The sequence below is a fragment of the Dendrobium catenatum genome, unplaced genomic scaffold (genome assembly GCF_001605985.2).
Source record: "Dendrobium catenatum unplaced genomic scaffold, ASM160598v2 fragScaff_scaffold_292, whole genome shotgun sequence".
Classification (NCBI taxonomy): Eukaryota; Viridiplantae; Streptophyta; class Magnoliopsida; order Asparagales; family Orchidaceae; genus Dendrobium; species Dendrobium catenatum.
Window position 1 is genome coordinate 602,561 of NW_021318754.1, and position 17,855 is coordinate 620,415.

Sequence of the window (17,855 nt, forward strand, 5' to 3'; positions counted from 1 at the left end):
AGCCGTTCGATTCGAGTATAAGCTCGTTAAAATCGGAGACCGTTTGGTAACTCAAATTGTGATTCAAATCTTCCAACAGCACTTCGAGTCTTCGATTTGGACACATTTGGGCTCGGATTGAGTCAAATTTGGTGTCGTTGGGTTCGTATTTCCGAGACGCTCAATTCGACTGTAAGTTTGCTGGGCAAACCAGAGTTCAAATGGTCTCCGAATTAATTTTTGAAGTTTCCAACTTGATTTTGCATTGAGATTCGCGCCCGTTTAAGATAATTTTTGACGACGTATCAATTATATTTTTCATCTATTATTTTCGGTGGGATTTTTCGCCCAGAATGAGTGAATAACTGGCAAAAAATTACACCGACATTCTCCAAAAAAACGTGTTTTTTTTCTATTCCAAAATCTATCTAAAATCTGTTGGAATAATTTTCGTCGGAAATATTCTGTCTCTAAATTAGTTCCGTCTCTATTTTTCGTCATATTATATTCCGTCAGATTATATTCCGTCGGAAATATTTTATTTTTTTCAAGGTTTTCCCGCGGATATGTGCACAAAAAATAATTACATTTAATGTAGTATTAATTCTATACAAAAGTCCAGCACGCACATAAATAAATATTGTAAGAGATAATTCCATGTTTACTTGAAAAAAACCAAAAAAATGAAACATCACTTGGTCTAGCCCAACTAAAACAATTCCGTAAGTGTTTATTTTAGATTATAAATAACGGTTTTCCATATATAATTGAGTAAGATATTGATACAATACAATATATATGAATTATCTGATATGAGTTTAATGGAGGAAGTTAAGGTCTCTTGAGGCATTTGAGTTGTCTTCAAATGATCATTTCGGGCGGTTCGATCATTTTTCTTTGAGTAGAGGGAAAAAAAAAAAGATAAAGAAGCCTATGGGCTGCTGGCCGGGATTCGCCTTAGGAGCTGCGACGGGCTTGACACAGTTCGCTATCGAGCACGGTCCGTACACACCGCTATGGAGCACTGAGGGTTTTTGCGAAAGGAGGAGAGCCAAATTAGGGATTCGTCCGATTCGCTACGTTATAAATTGAGTTAAAATCTTCCACTGGTTAAGACCGGTGCAAAAGGTATGTTTTAGCACCGGTTTCAAAACCGCCTCCGCACAACTGAGGCAAAAAATGTTATTTTTTTAGTAGTGCCAATATAAATAGCTACTACAATCGTTTATGACTCAGAAACAATTAGAGGCCCATCTCAATTGAAATCTTCTTTTGTCATATATTCTAACAGAAAAATTTCCCATGATCATTTATGACTCAGAATCAAGAGAGTATTGCATATATAGAAGAACACAAAACTCTGATACAAATCTTTTTCCTTAACATTTCTCGCTACTATGATACTATATTCCATCAACAGGACAAAAAGTAATCAGATAATTTGCCCCAACGCACGTAAAGGTGCTCGTCGGATCATCATAAGGGTAGCTATAAGCGCGCGGACAAGCATCCTTAAACACCCTCGAGTAGTCCGTAGCAGTACACGTGTGCGGATCACTGTACGCCCCCGTACAACAGTACTGGTCCGTCTGGAAGACCAAGCAGGGACTTTTGCAGCCTATCACTTCGCCGTCATCAGCCGTCTGTTGCAGCTCCACCGGACACAGCTGATTAACGTCACTGGCGCAGCCGGTGGCACTGCAGCCGGCGACGTCCGGAACGATCGATAGTGGTAAGTTGAAGCCGTCGACGAGGCTGGTGTCGTAGAAGTCGTTGCCGTCGGCGCCGTCGAGAGTGAACTCGGCTAGGGTGGCGGGAGGGATACCGCCGGCGCCGGAGCAGGAGATGGAGCCGGAGGCGCAGTCGCCGGAGAGGCACGAGAATCTGCCTGTGGGGTCGGTGGAGCAGTGGGTGCGGGCCCAGAGGCGGCCGGACCACGTAGGTGGGGCTGGGAGGTAGACGGTGGAGCCGGGGTCGAGGGTAAAGCCGGTGGTATCGAGTAGCGGGTGGCCGCCGCCGGAGAGGGTGGCCGGCCAGACGGTGAACTCGCAGTTGTTTGTTATTGTGAATGTGATGGCATTGACACCTGCATATAGTTACACTCAAGTAATTAAATTTACTTTAAAAAAATAAAAATAAAAAAATAAAAAAGTATTTTTTTTAGCAAGAATGACGGAATCATTATTCTAGGATTTTTTTTTTTTTTTTTGTGAAAATAAAAAATAATGTTAGCGTTCAAGGACAGAAATTTTAATGAAGCAATCAAAAGAGGATACAATCAGGCAAAAATTATATTATATTATGGCAAATAGTTGATTAAAATAAGTTTTTAATTTATAAATTTTATTTTGAGAAGAGATTAAAATATAAATTATTAATCAAAAATATATATTACATTCATCTCAAAATAAAATTATTAAATTTAAGCTTTTTAATAGGTTTTAAAAAGAATAAAAGAATAAACATCAGAAGCATGATCAATATTTTATGATAAAAAAAATAAAAATATAACTCTTATTCCAAATATTTTTCTATAATTTACTATTTTATTTTGATTTATTATTCTCAATTCAACTTATTTTCATATCCAAGAACTCTTGATTTGTTTGCCAATTAATTTTTAATTATTGTTTAATTTCACTTAACATATATAAGAAACAACAAATAACAATAATGTACAACATTAGCATAGCATTTTATGTCATTTTTATTAGTCTTTATTACATGAATTAAGCTTTTAACATAATTTAATCAAATTAGGACGATAAGAGAAGTAAATATACCCACCTTGAAGAAGACGAAGAAGAATTTGAGAGGAAACAAGAACAAGGAGAAGAGCTTGTGTTGTTGTTGCCATGGAGGAGAATTGAGATTAGAACTTGATTGAAGGAGTAGCTATGGCTTCCTTTTCATTGAAGAATAGGAGTGTGGAGCAGAAGAAAAGAGGACAAGGTATTACATAGCCAGAGCGTTGGCTTTTAAAGTAAATTTAGGTTAATGGATTGGAAGGTTTTCAATGCATAGAAAATTTATTTTTTGTGGACTCCGAACTTATCCGGAGGCCAATCAGAACGAGTCACGTCACTTTTTTACGCGTTCTAGTTGGTCTCCGGACCATCCGGTGTATGCACAGAATAATTTCTCCAATGTATGGGAGGAAAAAAATAACAAAATAATGTTCTACACTAAATATTTAATAATATATTTACTTTATATGGCATATTGCTTTCCTATTTTTGCTTAAGGATCTATCCATTTTATTGATATATGATTGCGTGTTCGGCTATGAAAATGGGAGTTTATCCAATGCGGTTGACAGCCCTTTGAATACTTGCTATTAGTAGAATTAAAATATTAATTACTGAATAAAATAGTTAAATTATTATACAGAATATCTAAATTTGTAAATAGTACAAATAAATTATTAAACATTTACTTATATTATTTAATAGAGAGATTTACATACATACCACTTTATTTCATATTATTTACATATGTAACATCTAAAATTTTAATATTACATACCTACCATCTATGGAATAAACATGAATGCATGAAATAAAATATTAAAAGTTATAGGGTGTTATAAGTGATAAGAATAAAATATATGAGTGATATATTTAATATTAAATTTTTATATAAGTGATAAAAATATAATATTAAAATTTTAGATGTTAGATATGTAAATAGCAAAAAATAAAATGGTATGTACATAAATTCCTCTATTTAATAATTTAATTATAAGAAAAATAATATTATAATGTATAAAATTAAAAATAAATATAAAAAATAGTCTCATCTTGGTGGTTGATATAAATTATATTAAATATATTAATACAATTTTTTTAAGAGTTCATATAATATTGAACCGAATGACTGAATCTAGAAAATTTATCATGAAATCCACCATTAAATCAATCGGTTGAATCATCATCATATCAAAGATTTTGAAATTGATTGCACACTTTAAATTGAAATTAAAATTTAATGACATTTTTTTTTGGTATGCTTAGGTCAATTAAAACAAATTCACACATATCACATATACGAGACTCGAATTCAAGACCTCATGATAGATAGCCAAAAGACCTAACCAACATATCAAGATGAGTTTGCATGTGATATGATGGAATCTTAAAAATTCATGGACTTCTATGCATACAAATGTCATTATAGCAATGAACTGCAGAAGAACACCTCTTACTAGCAGCGATGAGATTGAAGGAAATTAATATTAAGAAGTTCAATTTAAATTTTGTTTGGAACGACTTTCTTATTGCTTCTCAAAACAACTTTTTTGTATAAAATTTTTAATTTTTTACTAGAAAATTGCTTTAAAAACCTATAAAAAAGTCATCCCAAACGAAGCCTTAATTTGTCTAAAATCTATGGCAAGAGAGGAGGAAGTTCAGTTGGAATCTCTTAGCCCTCAATAAAATAAATACATAAAATAAATCAAAGCAAGAGAAACATCCACTCTCTATCTCATTTAAAAAAAAGGCAGAAAATAAGATGAAAATCAAACCTCAAACACATTAAACAATTAGAAAGATTAATATACAGTCACTAAGAGAAATTCCCTCTCCTCAGCCTCTCACACACAAATTGATATTCACATCAATGATGAAACAAATGTAAATTCATCTATATAAATTATGGAACAAGAATGTATAGTCGATGGGCCAAAAGATTATCAGTCAATCTTCAAGCGAGTTCTTTCAATTCAGCGACCCTCAGGTAGTCAAAAGCAACAATCACTGCCACTGCTGCCCATATTTTTTTGGCTTTCCTGCCGTTGTTTCAAAATGTTCTTCTTTCCAATTGCAGAGCCTTCTTCAAGTAGACTGGGCACCTCCAAAATCTATTTTATTACAACCAATCATAATATTAAATTAGTGAAACAAACTCTCCTAATAATAAGATGCTCTAAAATATCAAACTAATAAGTCTTCAATAACAGAATAAAATAAGACAAACTCATGGGCCCCATGGGCGAAACCAACTTCTCTTTTTAGTGTGAGCAAAATAGGATTGCGAAATATATAATCTTATATATGAAATAGAAAACAAAGCTAGCAGGACCTATTTACTAGCAGACCAGTTTTTAACAAGAAAGTAAAGCTAGAAGACCAGTTTTTAAGTCAATTTTCAGGAATGAAAAGTCAAAATATCAATCAGAATTTCAAAATAATTCAAACAGGACCTATTTACTTTGTCCTCTCTTCATGCGTACCTTTTGCGCAAGCTCTTCAAAACATTTCTCCACATTTGCCCTCGTTTTTGCACTGCATTCAAGAAACAAACATCCGTATTCCTGTGCAAAAGCAATTCCTTCTTCTTTCGTTACCACTCTGTCACTCTCCTGATAAATTTGATCAAAACAGTTAGGTTCACAATATTATGAGTGTTAAATATCACATATTTACATATCATAAGGCTCATCCCACTTAGATTATGGAAATTGAGAAACCATAGGAGAATTATGATAGGAAGTACTTGAGTTCGCAAGTAACCCCAAGGGTAATACTTGAGTTTGCAAGCAAACCTAACAAGAATTGGTGGAAAACAGTGGAGATAACGGCTGTTTACAGCAGTCAAACAGTGGGTTACAACAGTTTTTCTTAGGAAAATAGAGAAAACTGAGAGAATCCACGAAGAAATACACTAATAGATGCAAGAAAACAACAAACGATATAAATTTCTTCAATTCGAGAGGAAGAAGAGTACTCTCCAAATCTCTAACAAAGCCTAGAGCACAAACAAAAAAAATCCTAGATCTCAAATTTTAGCAAATCTCAAGCTGCTCAAATCCTAGCCTCCAAAAGACTAATTAAAGCCAAATGAAGCTTACAAAATCCCTAAACAATCCATAATTCAAATTTTCCTTCGTAAACATTGTTTAATTAAACAATGGAAAAGGTTGGCAATTGATAAGTTAAGGAAGTTACAACAAATAGTAAGCCAACAACGAACTATCGAAAGAAAATAAGGACACCCAAGAAGTTCACAGAAATGGCAAAAAGGGGGCTCTTAAAATAGCAGGGATACAGATTACTGATGGGATATTGATAACTATTTTCTCCCTTCGGAGGAATGCACATATAAATTCATCATTCCATTCTGAACTCGCTAGAAGATCCCAATTTGATGTGCTATTTTTCTAAAGGAAATCTTCTTTTTCTCTTAATTCATTTCTCAACCACACGCTATATAACATCAGGATAAACAGTGAAAAGTACAGTAAAAGGTTAAAGGATGTGGATTTGTAAATGATGTGGGATGTTGTTGCCTGAAAACATGACGTCCGCAGATAATTTGCTCTGGGTGGATGTTTATGTGATAGGAAACACTTGTGAAACTCCAGTGAAATTTATCAATTTTAGTATTTCAGCTATATTTCATCATAAAACTCTAACAAATCCAAAGAAAAAACAGCAACTCTTAAAATAGCAGGGATACAAATTACTGATGAGATATTGATAACTATTTTCTCCCTTCGGAGGAATGCCCATATAAATTCGTCATTGCATTCTCAACTCGCTAGAAGATCCCAATTTGATGTGCTATTTTTCTAAAGGAAATCTTCTTTTTCTCTTAATTCATTTCTCAACCACACGCCATATAACATAAGGGTAAACAATGAAAAGTACAGTAAAAGGTTAAAGGATGTGGATTTCTAAATGATGTGGGATGTTGTTGCTTGAAAACATGACGTTCACAGATAATTTGCTGCGGGTGGATGTTTATGTGATAGGAAACACTTGTGAAACTCCAGTGAAATTTATCAATTTTAGTATTTCAATTATATTTCATCATTAAACCCTAACAAATCCAAAGAAAAAACAACAAAACTAGATGAGAATTGATGAGAAACCAAAAGGAAAACACCAAGATACAGTTGATCCTCAATTCAAGAGGAGGATTTATCTCTCCCAACTCTCTAGACCTTGCTAGAGTCCAAGAACACCAAGTAAAAACCAAAATTAGCAAAGGCAAGATAATCATAACAGTAAATCCCCCCCCCCTCACTCCTTAAAGCAAATTAAATAATAAAACGAGAGGACAAAAGAGCCCATGAAACATTAATTCCTCCCTAGCCACACCATCCTTTCCCTCAATTTTCAAATAGTAGGCTCCCCCAAAGGGGGCCGGCTATAGCTTGGGCAGACCCTTGCTCCTCCTTGAGTAAACCATGGCCGACCCCTTGTCTAGGGCTGGCTGAACCAATCCATAATGGACCGGCGGTCTAATACTATGTATGGGAGAAGAGATTATCTTTTTGTTTCACCCTTTAATTAATTACAAAACTGCGACAAAGCATAATATTGACGCAGTGCCCCTAATGGTCCCCTCTTAATGGACAAATTTATATGTTATACTACTAAAGTCTCAAGGGATTACAAGTGAAACTCTTAGGACCTACAAGTAATTTAAGCAAATCTTAGTACCACTTAATAAGCCGAGAATATAATCTATGGAAATATTAGCATCACTAGAGGCGAGAAAATACATACCTTATCAACTTTATTTCCAACAAGCATTTTGATGCAATCCTGATTCGTAGAATACAGTTCTATTTCTTTGGCCCATATTTCTGATAGGTTTGTAAAAGTTTCTCTTCGGGTAACATCATAGACTGAAAGAAGTATAAATAGTTATCACACTATGCATTTAGAATTATATCAAAACATAGAAGAAAATTGCAGGAAGATATTAAAGCAGCATGGGGCAATAGAAAAGGCGATGCAAGCAAGCTGTTTCTCATAAAGGAAACGAAGTACCTTGCTTTATCCAATATTAAAAAGAAAAAAAGAAAAAGTCAAGTAATCAATTTGATCTTTTGTGGATTGAATAAGTCAGTCGGAACAATAACCTTGAGGATCAATGTCATTGTAAAATAAACAAATAAATAAATAAGGTAATTTGCCGATCAAGCATTTTATTGAAAGAGAATGCATACACATTGAAGAGTAAACAATAAAAAAATACAATAATTCTACATAAACCTGTTCACAGGATCCCTTATTTACATCGATATAATTTGACCCATATGATACAAATAATAAGATAAACGGACCGCTTGTTCTCATTAGATCTGATCGTGACCTAATTTTCTTGGTTTAGTCAAGGTGCTCAAAACCAAATGATGACTTGGCTCATGCCATGCCTCGGCATCTAGTATTATAGACCCTTAAAAGAAAGATGTTTCTCACTTTGGGGCATTATCCACCCACCCTACATATTTGCATCCCTAGATTTAGTTCATATCCCATGGTTATTTCAAGTGCATGATCATTGAAACTCAACTTGCCAACTCTCAAAAACTGAGGAATGTAGGGAAGTGCATGCGGCAAGTAAAGACAAAGGATCGTATCAAATGCAGCATGGTCATCAGCCAAGAGTTAGAATTTTATAGTGTAACATATAGAAGATGAAGGGGGGCGTTTGTGAATGTGGTCTGTGTGTGCCGTGGGGATGAGAGAATCGGAGGGAGGTTGAAAGAGAGAGAGAGACTCAAGTGCAATGGCCTAGAATGAGAGAAATTATCATTCTTTGCTGGTAAATATCTAGAATGTGAGAAGAATTTGATGAAAATGGAACATAGATGAAATGGAAGAGAAAGATTTGGTGGACTATATGTATTTTTGGGGATTCTACCATTCTAATATCTCTTCTCATCATAGAACAAACAAGAAAATGTAAAGCAGTTCAATTTCCATATAAAAGAATTTAGAGAAGCAAAAGAAGGTCAATGAGACAACCATATAACACTTGTGGGAAGGGTTTAGCATAATGTGTCAACCATTTTTCAGTAATGAAACCTCTAAAAATTGATGAATCAGTATGCCCCAAATCTCTAATTTATGAATCCTCCCACATTTCTTAGTTTATGAAAGCTTTTTCACACTTCTTATCATGCTTCGTTTCAATTACATCTTTTCCTTCCAATTTCATTTGTATTAATTTCATCATTATCCTTATCCAAACAATTTGGGGACTGCTTTACAAATCTTACTCTATCCATTCACGAGGTGCTACAAGAGGTTTTAATTATAATTTGTAATAATTTTTCACACCTCTTGCTTTGTTTCCTTTCTTCCATACATCTTCCTTCCAATTCTCTTTTGTATTAATTCTATTAATCCATCTAATTGGTGCTGTCTGCCTTGGTTGGACATTCTTAAAACACATAAATCTATTCTCAGTATTTTTTTCGTCAATAATATTGCTCTCACAATCTCTTAAATACACCATCATTCCTAACTTCTATATATATATATATATATATATACACACAAAAAAAAAACATATATTTGGCTATTTGCCATAATAAACTTGGTTCTTAATAAAATTTTTATTGCCCACAACTATCTGACTCATGTAGCATGGATATTCTTTTGTTCTCAAGGCATTATCTTATTGCATGTTGAGTGTGACTTTTTTAATAAGCAATTGATAGCAATTATTAGTTATTACTTTTTCTCAACTACTCATCTTGTCAATATCATATTGGCTTTCAAACTTATCCTTCCATTTACAAGGATTGAGCTCATTAAGTAGGTTTTATGATTCAGTAAATAACAATGGAGAACCAACAAAATTTTGTGTCATAGTATCTTTGGAGGGATTACCATTTGAATTAGCTTAAGTTAATTGGCCTGACAATTTAAAGCAGACAACATCTCATCAAGTGGTATCAAGTTCATGAGATAGCACTCAAATGCTACTGCCTTGCTTGTGACTTAATAAACAGCATAACCTGTGTCCGGCTCCTCAAAGGAACACTTGCTTGCCAAAGAGCCTTGCAGGCTTGCACCTTTCATTCAGCCTATATGGATCTCATTGGACTCCACCACCCTTTTCACTTAAGGGTTTTTTTTTTTTTTCAAAAAATTGATTAACATTTTGAATAGAAGTCGAGTATCAACTTGGCCATTAACATTCCCTTGTTATGCTCTATCTCACAACCCAAGACACGTGTAACTCTACCGAGAGTCAGCAACCTGTTCATCCATGGTATTTGCAAACTCCTCTCTATGTTTGCAACAATCAGTTGCACTGTGATTCTCTCTCCCTTTGTAATGTTTATGATAAATTTTGCTAGAATAAAAAATGTGATGTAAATGATGTAAATAACCTAAACGACGAGGTAAATAATCTAAAAGTGATGAATGAATCAACTATAGAATATCTAGAAACAACAGATAAAATATAACACTGAATTATTTTTATTTAATTGAGCATTAAACACAGCTTGTTAAGCATATTGCATACCTAGAAAGATTCCTTGAGCATTTCTATAGTAGGAACTTGTTATCGTCCTAAATCTCTCCTGCCCAGCTGCCACAAGGTTGAAGGTTAAAGGTTTAATTGGAATAGCAGTGGCGCATGTTCTAAGCTCAAATACTCAAAAACTTTAACTTCTTAAAATTATACTGAGATTTCATCTGTGAACTAACCAGTGTCCCATATAGTAAGCTTCAGTTTCTTCCCACCAACCATAAGATGCTTAATTTTGAAATCCACACCTGAAATAAGGAAGAATTTTGGATTGGGAGATCTAAGCGCACAAAATAAAAATTCTAAAATGATTAATTCCAGAAAACATCTACTATCAGCCATAACCAAACACTAGGATAGTTAGTGACAAGAATTTTATTTTATATCTACAATATAAAATAAAACTACAATACATAGCAGTGTAACAGGAATGCAAGCTGGAGACACCACAATGTCCGTATATACTCGTACTCCTATTTCTAGGACGAGAGAAAGCAGGAAAAAAATAGAGAAAAGAAAACATAAGAAACAAAAAATTTTAAAAAATATTTAACCCGAAAAATAGCTAAACTCTCTTAGCAAAGGCAGGGCATGAATTTTTTAACCCCACACTCCTACCCTTTTCATTCTATATTAACAAACCGCCTATGCCTACTTTCTATTATATATTTATCAATTTTATAATTAAATATTAATCAAATTTTTATTGAGTTTATTCACAAGCTCTGAATCAAACATGAATCGAGCTTTTATAGAGCTTCTTATCGAGCTTAATGTTGAGCTTGTTCACGAGCTTCAAATGATGTTGTTCGTGAACATAAATGAACCGAACACATTAGTGTTCAAGCTTGTTTATTTAATGATCGAATATTTAAAATGTTGTTCAAGTTTGTTTGTTTAGTTAGTTAAACGATCACAAACGAGCTTTAATCAAACCGAGCAATGAGTAGCTCGTCAAACGTTTGGTTCGCTTGTAACCCTAACCAAAAGAGAATATTCCAAGTATATTCTTTCTCATACTTAACATTTAAAAATTAATAACCAATTTTTCGAATTAAAAAATATATATATAACGGGTGAACAGTGCGACGCCAATATTGGCGCCACACTATTCTCCCAAAAGCAAATAGCGAAAGATTTAGCGCTCAGCTGGAGCGACCGAACGACGCCATACGCTTGTTTGGCGTTCGGTTGGAGATGCCCAATCAAGCATCCTTGTCTAAAAGACTCCCATAATTTCCCCCAATTAACGCCCAACAACAAAATAACATCACCATGACATCTTCTTCTCAGGAATTCTCTACACTATTTCATCAACTGCAAGTATTTTTTATCTCCAATATTTCATCAACCGTATGTACAAAGTCAATCAGGCTTTATTTGGTTAGGAGGAATCGTGGAAAATGAAAGAAAAATAGACATTTAAAATTTAATATTTGGTTTTTGGTTCCAATGTAATCAACATGTGACTTGATTTACCTAAGGATTTGAACAAATGTACATTTACATTCACAATTCCTTATCAAACCCTAGAGCAAACGAGAAGAGAAATCATTGGGCCATTGCTCTAACTCACATACACGTATACACGAGAAACAGATATTCAAATTCTGCTTAACCAAACAGGAAATGGACAAAAAAAAATTTTCACTAAATTTATCCTCAACCAAAATATTTAAGAAAAACAGTTTTCAATTAAATTCCTACAATCTTTTCATTATGATTTCCTTTTTCATATTTTTTTCTAGTAATTCCTTAAAGCGAATAGAACCTAAATAACTGTTCGATGACAAATGTCAAACGACTTGTTCAAGAGGTCATCAACAAACTCAGAGACTACTCATGCCCGAGCTACAGCAGGTTTTTTTCCCGGGCAAATCCCCTTCACCTCTGGTAAAAGGCACCCACCATCAACTTACACCATTCCTAACGAACAAGACATACATCAACCAAGCTAATACCCATAAATATCATAGCGGATAGATATATAGAAAAATTGTCCTAACAAAAACAAAATTGAATTCACTTCGTCACAGCAGTACGCACCGATGGTGGGCGTTAGATCCTCGACATAGTGGGAGATGAAGGTGACAAGCAGGCTGCTCTTTCCCACCCCTGAATCGCCGATGAGAAGGATCTTGAAAGAGTAGTCGTAGCTGCTTCCCTGTCCGGTAGGCGAACCCATCAATCTCCGGGTTCAAAAAGCAAAAACCTCCTCCTTATCACCCTCAACTTATCGTCTTCCTCCTGGATGCCGCTGGTGATGGGGCAGATAAGTTGCTAGGGGAAAGCGAAAGCATGAAAAGAATTTCACAGGGCGAATTGCACAAAAAATCTATGAGAGGACTTGAGCAATTAAGAAGGAGAGAGGAGACAAAAGCAAAGCATCGGAATCTATTCTTTCCAGTGGAGAGGGAGAAGACGAAGAAGGTGACATATGGACGCTTTTCCTTTTCTCCGTGGCGCTTCCCTCTCTCTCTCCGCCCCCACGCCATTTCTCCGCCTCCACGTCCGTTCTCCGTCGCCGTTTGGATGTTTCTTTTTATTTCTTTATACAGCTCACGGGCCGGGTTCAGACCCGGTCTCTCTAAACTCAGATCCGATCCAAATAATTTTTGGATCAGGTTAAAGTTCAAATAGGGTCGGGTCAAATCGGATTTGATTCAAGTTCATATGAGGTTAGCTTTTTAGATCTGATTTTAGGTCCATTATAGAATTAGAGTCTGTTTGGAAATTTTTTTTATTGGCAGTAATCATAATTCTATTTATCTGCTATTTTATATCGACTTTTTAATTATTTTAAAAAAAATTGTACGACAACATACAAAATTTTAGTTTTTTTTCTACAATAAATTTACAATCAACTTTAAAAAACTGTAGCTATCTCAAGCAGACTTTTAACCATAATTTCTAAAATATTTTTTTAAAATTTTATTTTAAAAAATATAAATTTAAAATAGGAATTAGAAAACTATATTTTAAACACATTATTTTTTACTAAATATTGTTCATATTAGGAAAGCAATTGAAAAGTTGTTACAAGAAAACATTAGAAAGATATTAAAGTTTTAATGAGTTTGTTGATAACGATATTTTTATTTAGGTCAATTAAGACAAATTCATATATATACTTAAGTTACTAGGGCTATCAAAATCGTGTTACGGGTTGGGTTCAGGTCCAACCCGTAACTGTTGAACCCGACCGAACACGACCCATTATTGCAAACTGGTTGGTTTTTCGAACTTGAACTCGACCTGCTTAAGGTCAAGGTCAACCCGAACCCGACTCGCTTCAGTTATCTTTTACTAAAATTTTATTATTTAATTTGATTTATTTAAACCTATATCAAATTAAACTAAGATTTAATTTAATCAATTTAAGATAAATCAAGCTTAATTCAGTTTGGACAATATTATTTAATATTTTTAAAAATAATATTTACTTATTTCATAAAAATCTTTTAAATCCTCATAAATTAATTAAAAATGTGTCAAATCGGGTTGATTTCAAATTTCAGGGTCAACCAAACCAGACCCATTTTTACAAACGGGTTGAAATCCCCAACCTGAACCTCACTAGAACCCGAAAATTTTCAATCGTGTTTTCAGGTCATATCAAATATTGGTACCCATTCAAGTTAGGAACCAAATACTTCTTGATTGATAGCCTAAGCTCCCAACCAATAGACCAGGATGAGCTCCGTTACTGATATTGTTATGCTTAACATATTTTAAATCATAATATAATCAATATTGCATATAATATAATTAATAGGTTTGTTTAATAATAAGATTGATTAAAAATTATCAATGCACAAAAGCTAATGTGCAAGACAATGGAATTAAACATCATATGACAAATTGTTTTTATTTATTAAAGAATTGCTTTCCAGTTGTAAAATCCAAAGCCTTTAAAGCGATGGGTTGTCAACAAATAATGGCGTAAAAGAATTCTTAGCTTCCATTCAACAAAGTTGCGTCCTTTGCCAACCCAAAAGAAAGCCTTGTTGGTGTGTTTGAAAATGGACTAGGAGCAAAGCTTCAATTGTAAAATAATAAAAAAAATCATAGTAAATCATTTGTCCATATTTTTATTGAACACTTCAACAAAATGGCCCCAATTTGTGACCCGGATGCAAAGTATTCTCACTGTCCTTTTTCTCTAATCTTTTCCTAAGAAAAAAAAAAAAAAAAAACTCTTTCCTCTAATTTTTTATAAAATTAGGCTTCTTTCAGGCTGTCCATTTTTAACGTTTTTACACATTTTTTAGCATAGAAATTTATTGGAAAAACATAAAAAATAATGGCCAAAAGTTGTCGTTAACCGAGCTTTAAACATATCTCTTAAAGTAGGGTTGTCAAAACGGGTCGATGTTGGGTTCGGGTCGAACCCGATTTGACCCGAGTATAAACATGTCAAACAGAACCCGGTATATTTTTACAAAGTGGTTAGGTATTTCAACCCGACACTGACCTGCGTGGGTTATCGGGTTGGCTCGACACAACCCGTAGACCCATTTGAGTTAAAAAACCAGGCAAGTGCATGTCAGGCCAGGTGGTGCAAGTGCGGCTTGCGGGTGTGGGATCTACATGAGCCGGAATGGGTCGGACGGACTAGACGCGGTACGAGATGACCTACAAAAGTGGCGAAGTGCGGAGGACCTGCTGGGCCGAGCAAGAGTCGTGAGACATGGTACGTCGAGCCGACGGCAGCAATGGCCGATGGCTGCGACTAGACTAAACGCAGTTACGTGACAAGCGAGTGCCAATGGACTGAATGGTGGGCGTGACCAGAAGTGCAAATGACAATCATTTTCCTGATTCAAACCAGTTGATTTCGAGTATTCGGGTCAACTCGAACCGACCCATATGATAAACAGGTTGACCCGAACACGTAAATTTCTTAGTCGGATTTTGGGTCGTGTCACATTTTAACACCCCTATCCTAAAGCAATTCATTGTTATGGCATTAACTAATAATGTCAAAATGATTCTACTCATAAAAGTAGGTGCAACTTAAAACTACTTACACTTAGAACACAAATATCATATAATAATAATTTTGTTTTTGGATCTTGTATGCTCAATATTTTATAGACCTGATCCAGGCTTCATTTGAACGGCTTTTTCACTGTTTCTTAAAGCTGTTTTTTATTACATAAATTATAATTTTTGACCTTAAAATAACTTTAAGAAACAATAAAAAAGCCATCCAAAATGAAACCTCTAATAACCTCAATTTAGAGGTCTAGTGAACTCGAAGAATAAGATGAACAAAAATCATAATCTTTTGTGATTCACAATAAATTTAATGGAGTCATCCGAGCTACGTTGAACAATACGAAAGTCATAATTTAGTCGATATATTGAACCCGCCAAACACTTCATGAGCTCACCCAAATCATGATGGTTGGATTTCACAATGAACTCACCAAGCACAATTTACAAAGCGGCAAAAATAAATCATACAAATTTTTTCTTTAAGTGTCTAACTGTCTATTGTCATGGAGAGATCTTCCAAGTCTCCCCTGGCCTAGGAACAATCTAGAGCTCACTCTATTCTTCATAAGTGTGAATTTTTCTAGAACACTTCATAGTATTGCTTACACTTACATAGCTGTATAACATTCTAAAGAGTTTTAGAGCATCTTAGAATACTCTTAAAGCATCCACACTATTCTAGAACATTCTAGAGTACTCAATGACCTTATAGGCCTTCCATTTTTTTTTTGAATCTTATGGAATCTTCTAGATCCTTCTAAAATATTCTAAAATCTTTTAGGATATTCTAGAACATTGTAGAATCTTCCAGAACCTTCTAATGTCATATGACCCTATTTAGGAATGATTCTAGAAGACCTCTTTGCCTCTGCTCGACTTGTTAAATCCAAAGGATTTAGCCAAATTTCTAGTCCCAACATTTGGGTGCGACACCATTCTTGCATGAATTAATCAAAAAAATTGCCTTAAATTAAAGATCGCTTTCTGCTTAGTCTTTCTATTCGTTTAGGTTTCAGTCACATTCTTCTAATACAATACATACTATTGAAAAGAAGCGGCGGCCATTAACTGCTTATATTAACATCTATAACATTTGGATGCAGAGAAACTTAGAATCTTAAGTGCCTGTTTGGTTTAAAGTCATGTGAATGTAAAGAAAATCATTTATATGAGTTCTAAAATTATTGATGTTTGATTGGATTAAAGAAGAAACAAAGTAAAGTAAAAAATGAATGTACTATAAAGTGTTTTAATTCATTTTTTAGGCAAATCAAATAAGACAATTTTGAGTAAAAACTATTTTCATGGCAAGCAATCTCTTGCCACCTCCCGCCTCTGGTCACAACCCCACCCATCATTGGATGCTAAATATCACCGCCGCTGCTTACCGCCACAATTCGTTGGCTACCACCACCATGACCAACCACTGTTGTCGTCAGCTGCTGCCAACACTCTTCGCCAATTGCCTCCAAGCACTACTGCCATGGTCGCCCACCGCTGCCATCATTTTTTGACTTTAATTACATTTATTTTACTTCAAACCATATAAAAATAAATATTCACTTATATTTATTATATACTAATGCAAATAATATCAAAGTATTATTTTTACGACCAACCAAGTAGCCCTTTAGTAGCATCTAGGAATGACTACTTCCAGAAAAAAAAAAACAGAAAGTTTTCTTTAGATAGGTCATCTGCTAGCTCTAGTTCTGTACTATACCAGAAGGCTTAGATTTCGTTTGTGACAGATTTTTTACTGGTTATTAAAGCAATTTTTTTTTACAAAATTTAAGAAGTAATAAGAAAGTTGTCCCAAACGAAACCTTAATTTGTTCTTGATTCAGTTGCTTTCAGATTAATTTGATATTGGCTGACAACTTTAAGCGTTGAATAGCATCTGTGGTTCTAATTCAGATTTCGAATGATCTTAATTAAATTTAATTTTGAAAATATCTAATTCAAATATAAATTAAGATTCATATCCGAACGGGAATATGTTCATGAGGTATCAAATACAATTACTTTTCTTCTATCCTTCTTATGCATGGAGCCTTTGCTAATTAATTCAGCTCGTTAATAATGGTGAATGAGCTGTTGAATAGTTCTTCTTTCTTTCGATGATGATCAATCTCTGCCAGCAAAATGTGAATATTTTACTCTTAGTTGTAATTTAGCTATATCAGACATGATTATTTTCAGCTTTCTGTACATATAATTAAAGGGAAATCGAAGTAAAAAAGAAAATGACAGAAGGAAAAAACAACCACCTTTTTCTTCCACAATATAGGGTTGATGATCAATATTTGCTAAAGGAGAGATTATTATATGCGGTCATCGGACGGTCCAAAGGTCAATCAGGATGAGTCACGTCACCAACACTGTAAAGGCCATTTTGCTCCCAGGTTCGTCCGAACGAAGTCGGATCTTCCGGGACGATCGGTATAGGTTGTGCAGGAAAACATGTTTGGTTGCATGGTTCGTCTGGACGAAAGTCGGATCGTCTGGACGAAAATTTTACATAGCCCAGTCGTCCAGGGACGATAATTAATTTCGTCTGGACGAAATTCATCCAGAGCCACTTCGTCCCGGGA

At 34.6% G+C, this 17,855-nt stretch overlaps 2 protein-coding genes across 2 annotated transcripts; both read right to left on the minus strand.

Annotated features, from left to right (window-relative positions):
* Positions 1-1,382: 1,382 nt before the first annotated feature.
* Positions 1,383-3,511, minus strand: LOC110105107 (thaumatin-like protein 1). The gene is made up of 3 exons (XM_020834480.1): positions 3,505-3,511; positions 3,311-3,340; positions 1,383-2,065 (listed from the first exon to the last, which is right to left on the minus strand). The coding sequence occupies exons 1-3, from the start codon at positions 3,509-3,511 to the stop codon at positions 1,383-1,385; spliced, it is 720 nt and encodes a 239-aa protein (XP_020690139.1).
* Positions 3,512-4,442: 931 nt separating this feature from the next.
* On the minus strand, positions 4,443-12,780 carry LOC110105133 (ras-related protein RABC2a). Its single transcript, XM_020834509.2, has 6 exons — positions 12,307-12,780; positions 10,440-10,508; positions 10,255-10,320; positions 7,494-7,615; positions 5,213-5,341; positions 4,443-4,840 (listed from the first exon to the last, which is right to left on the minus strand). The coding sequence occupies exons 1-6, from the start codon at positions 12,443-12,445 to the stop codon at positions 4,721-4,723; spliced, it is 645 nt and encodes a 214-aa protein (XP_020690168.1). The 5' UTR covers positions 12,446-12,780; the 3' UTR covers positions 4,443-4,720.
* Positions 12,781-17,855: the final 5,075 nt, after the last annotated feature.

Bases quoted from the DNA above. Each gene is read 5' to 3' on its own strand.
- LOC110105107 (XM_020834480.1), bottom strand. The intron at 2,066-3,310 runs GTATTCAAAGGG...AACTATATGCAG, and splicing joins TTTAATTCTACTAATAGCAA to GTGTCAATGCCATCACATTC.
- LOC110105133 (XM_020834509.2), bottom strand. From the start codon at position 12,445: ATGGGTTCGCCTACCGGACAGGGAAGCAGCTACGACTACTCTTTCAAG. The intron at 7,616-10,254 runs GTATGCAATATG...TACTTCTTTCAG, and splicing joins TGCTCAAGGAATCTTTCTAG to TCTATGATGTTACCCGAAGA. The intron at 4,841-5,212 runs GTACGCATGAAG...GTAATAAAATAG, and splicing joins TTGAAGAGCTTGCGCAAAAG to ATTTTGGAGGTGCCCAGTCT.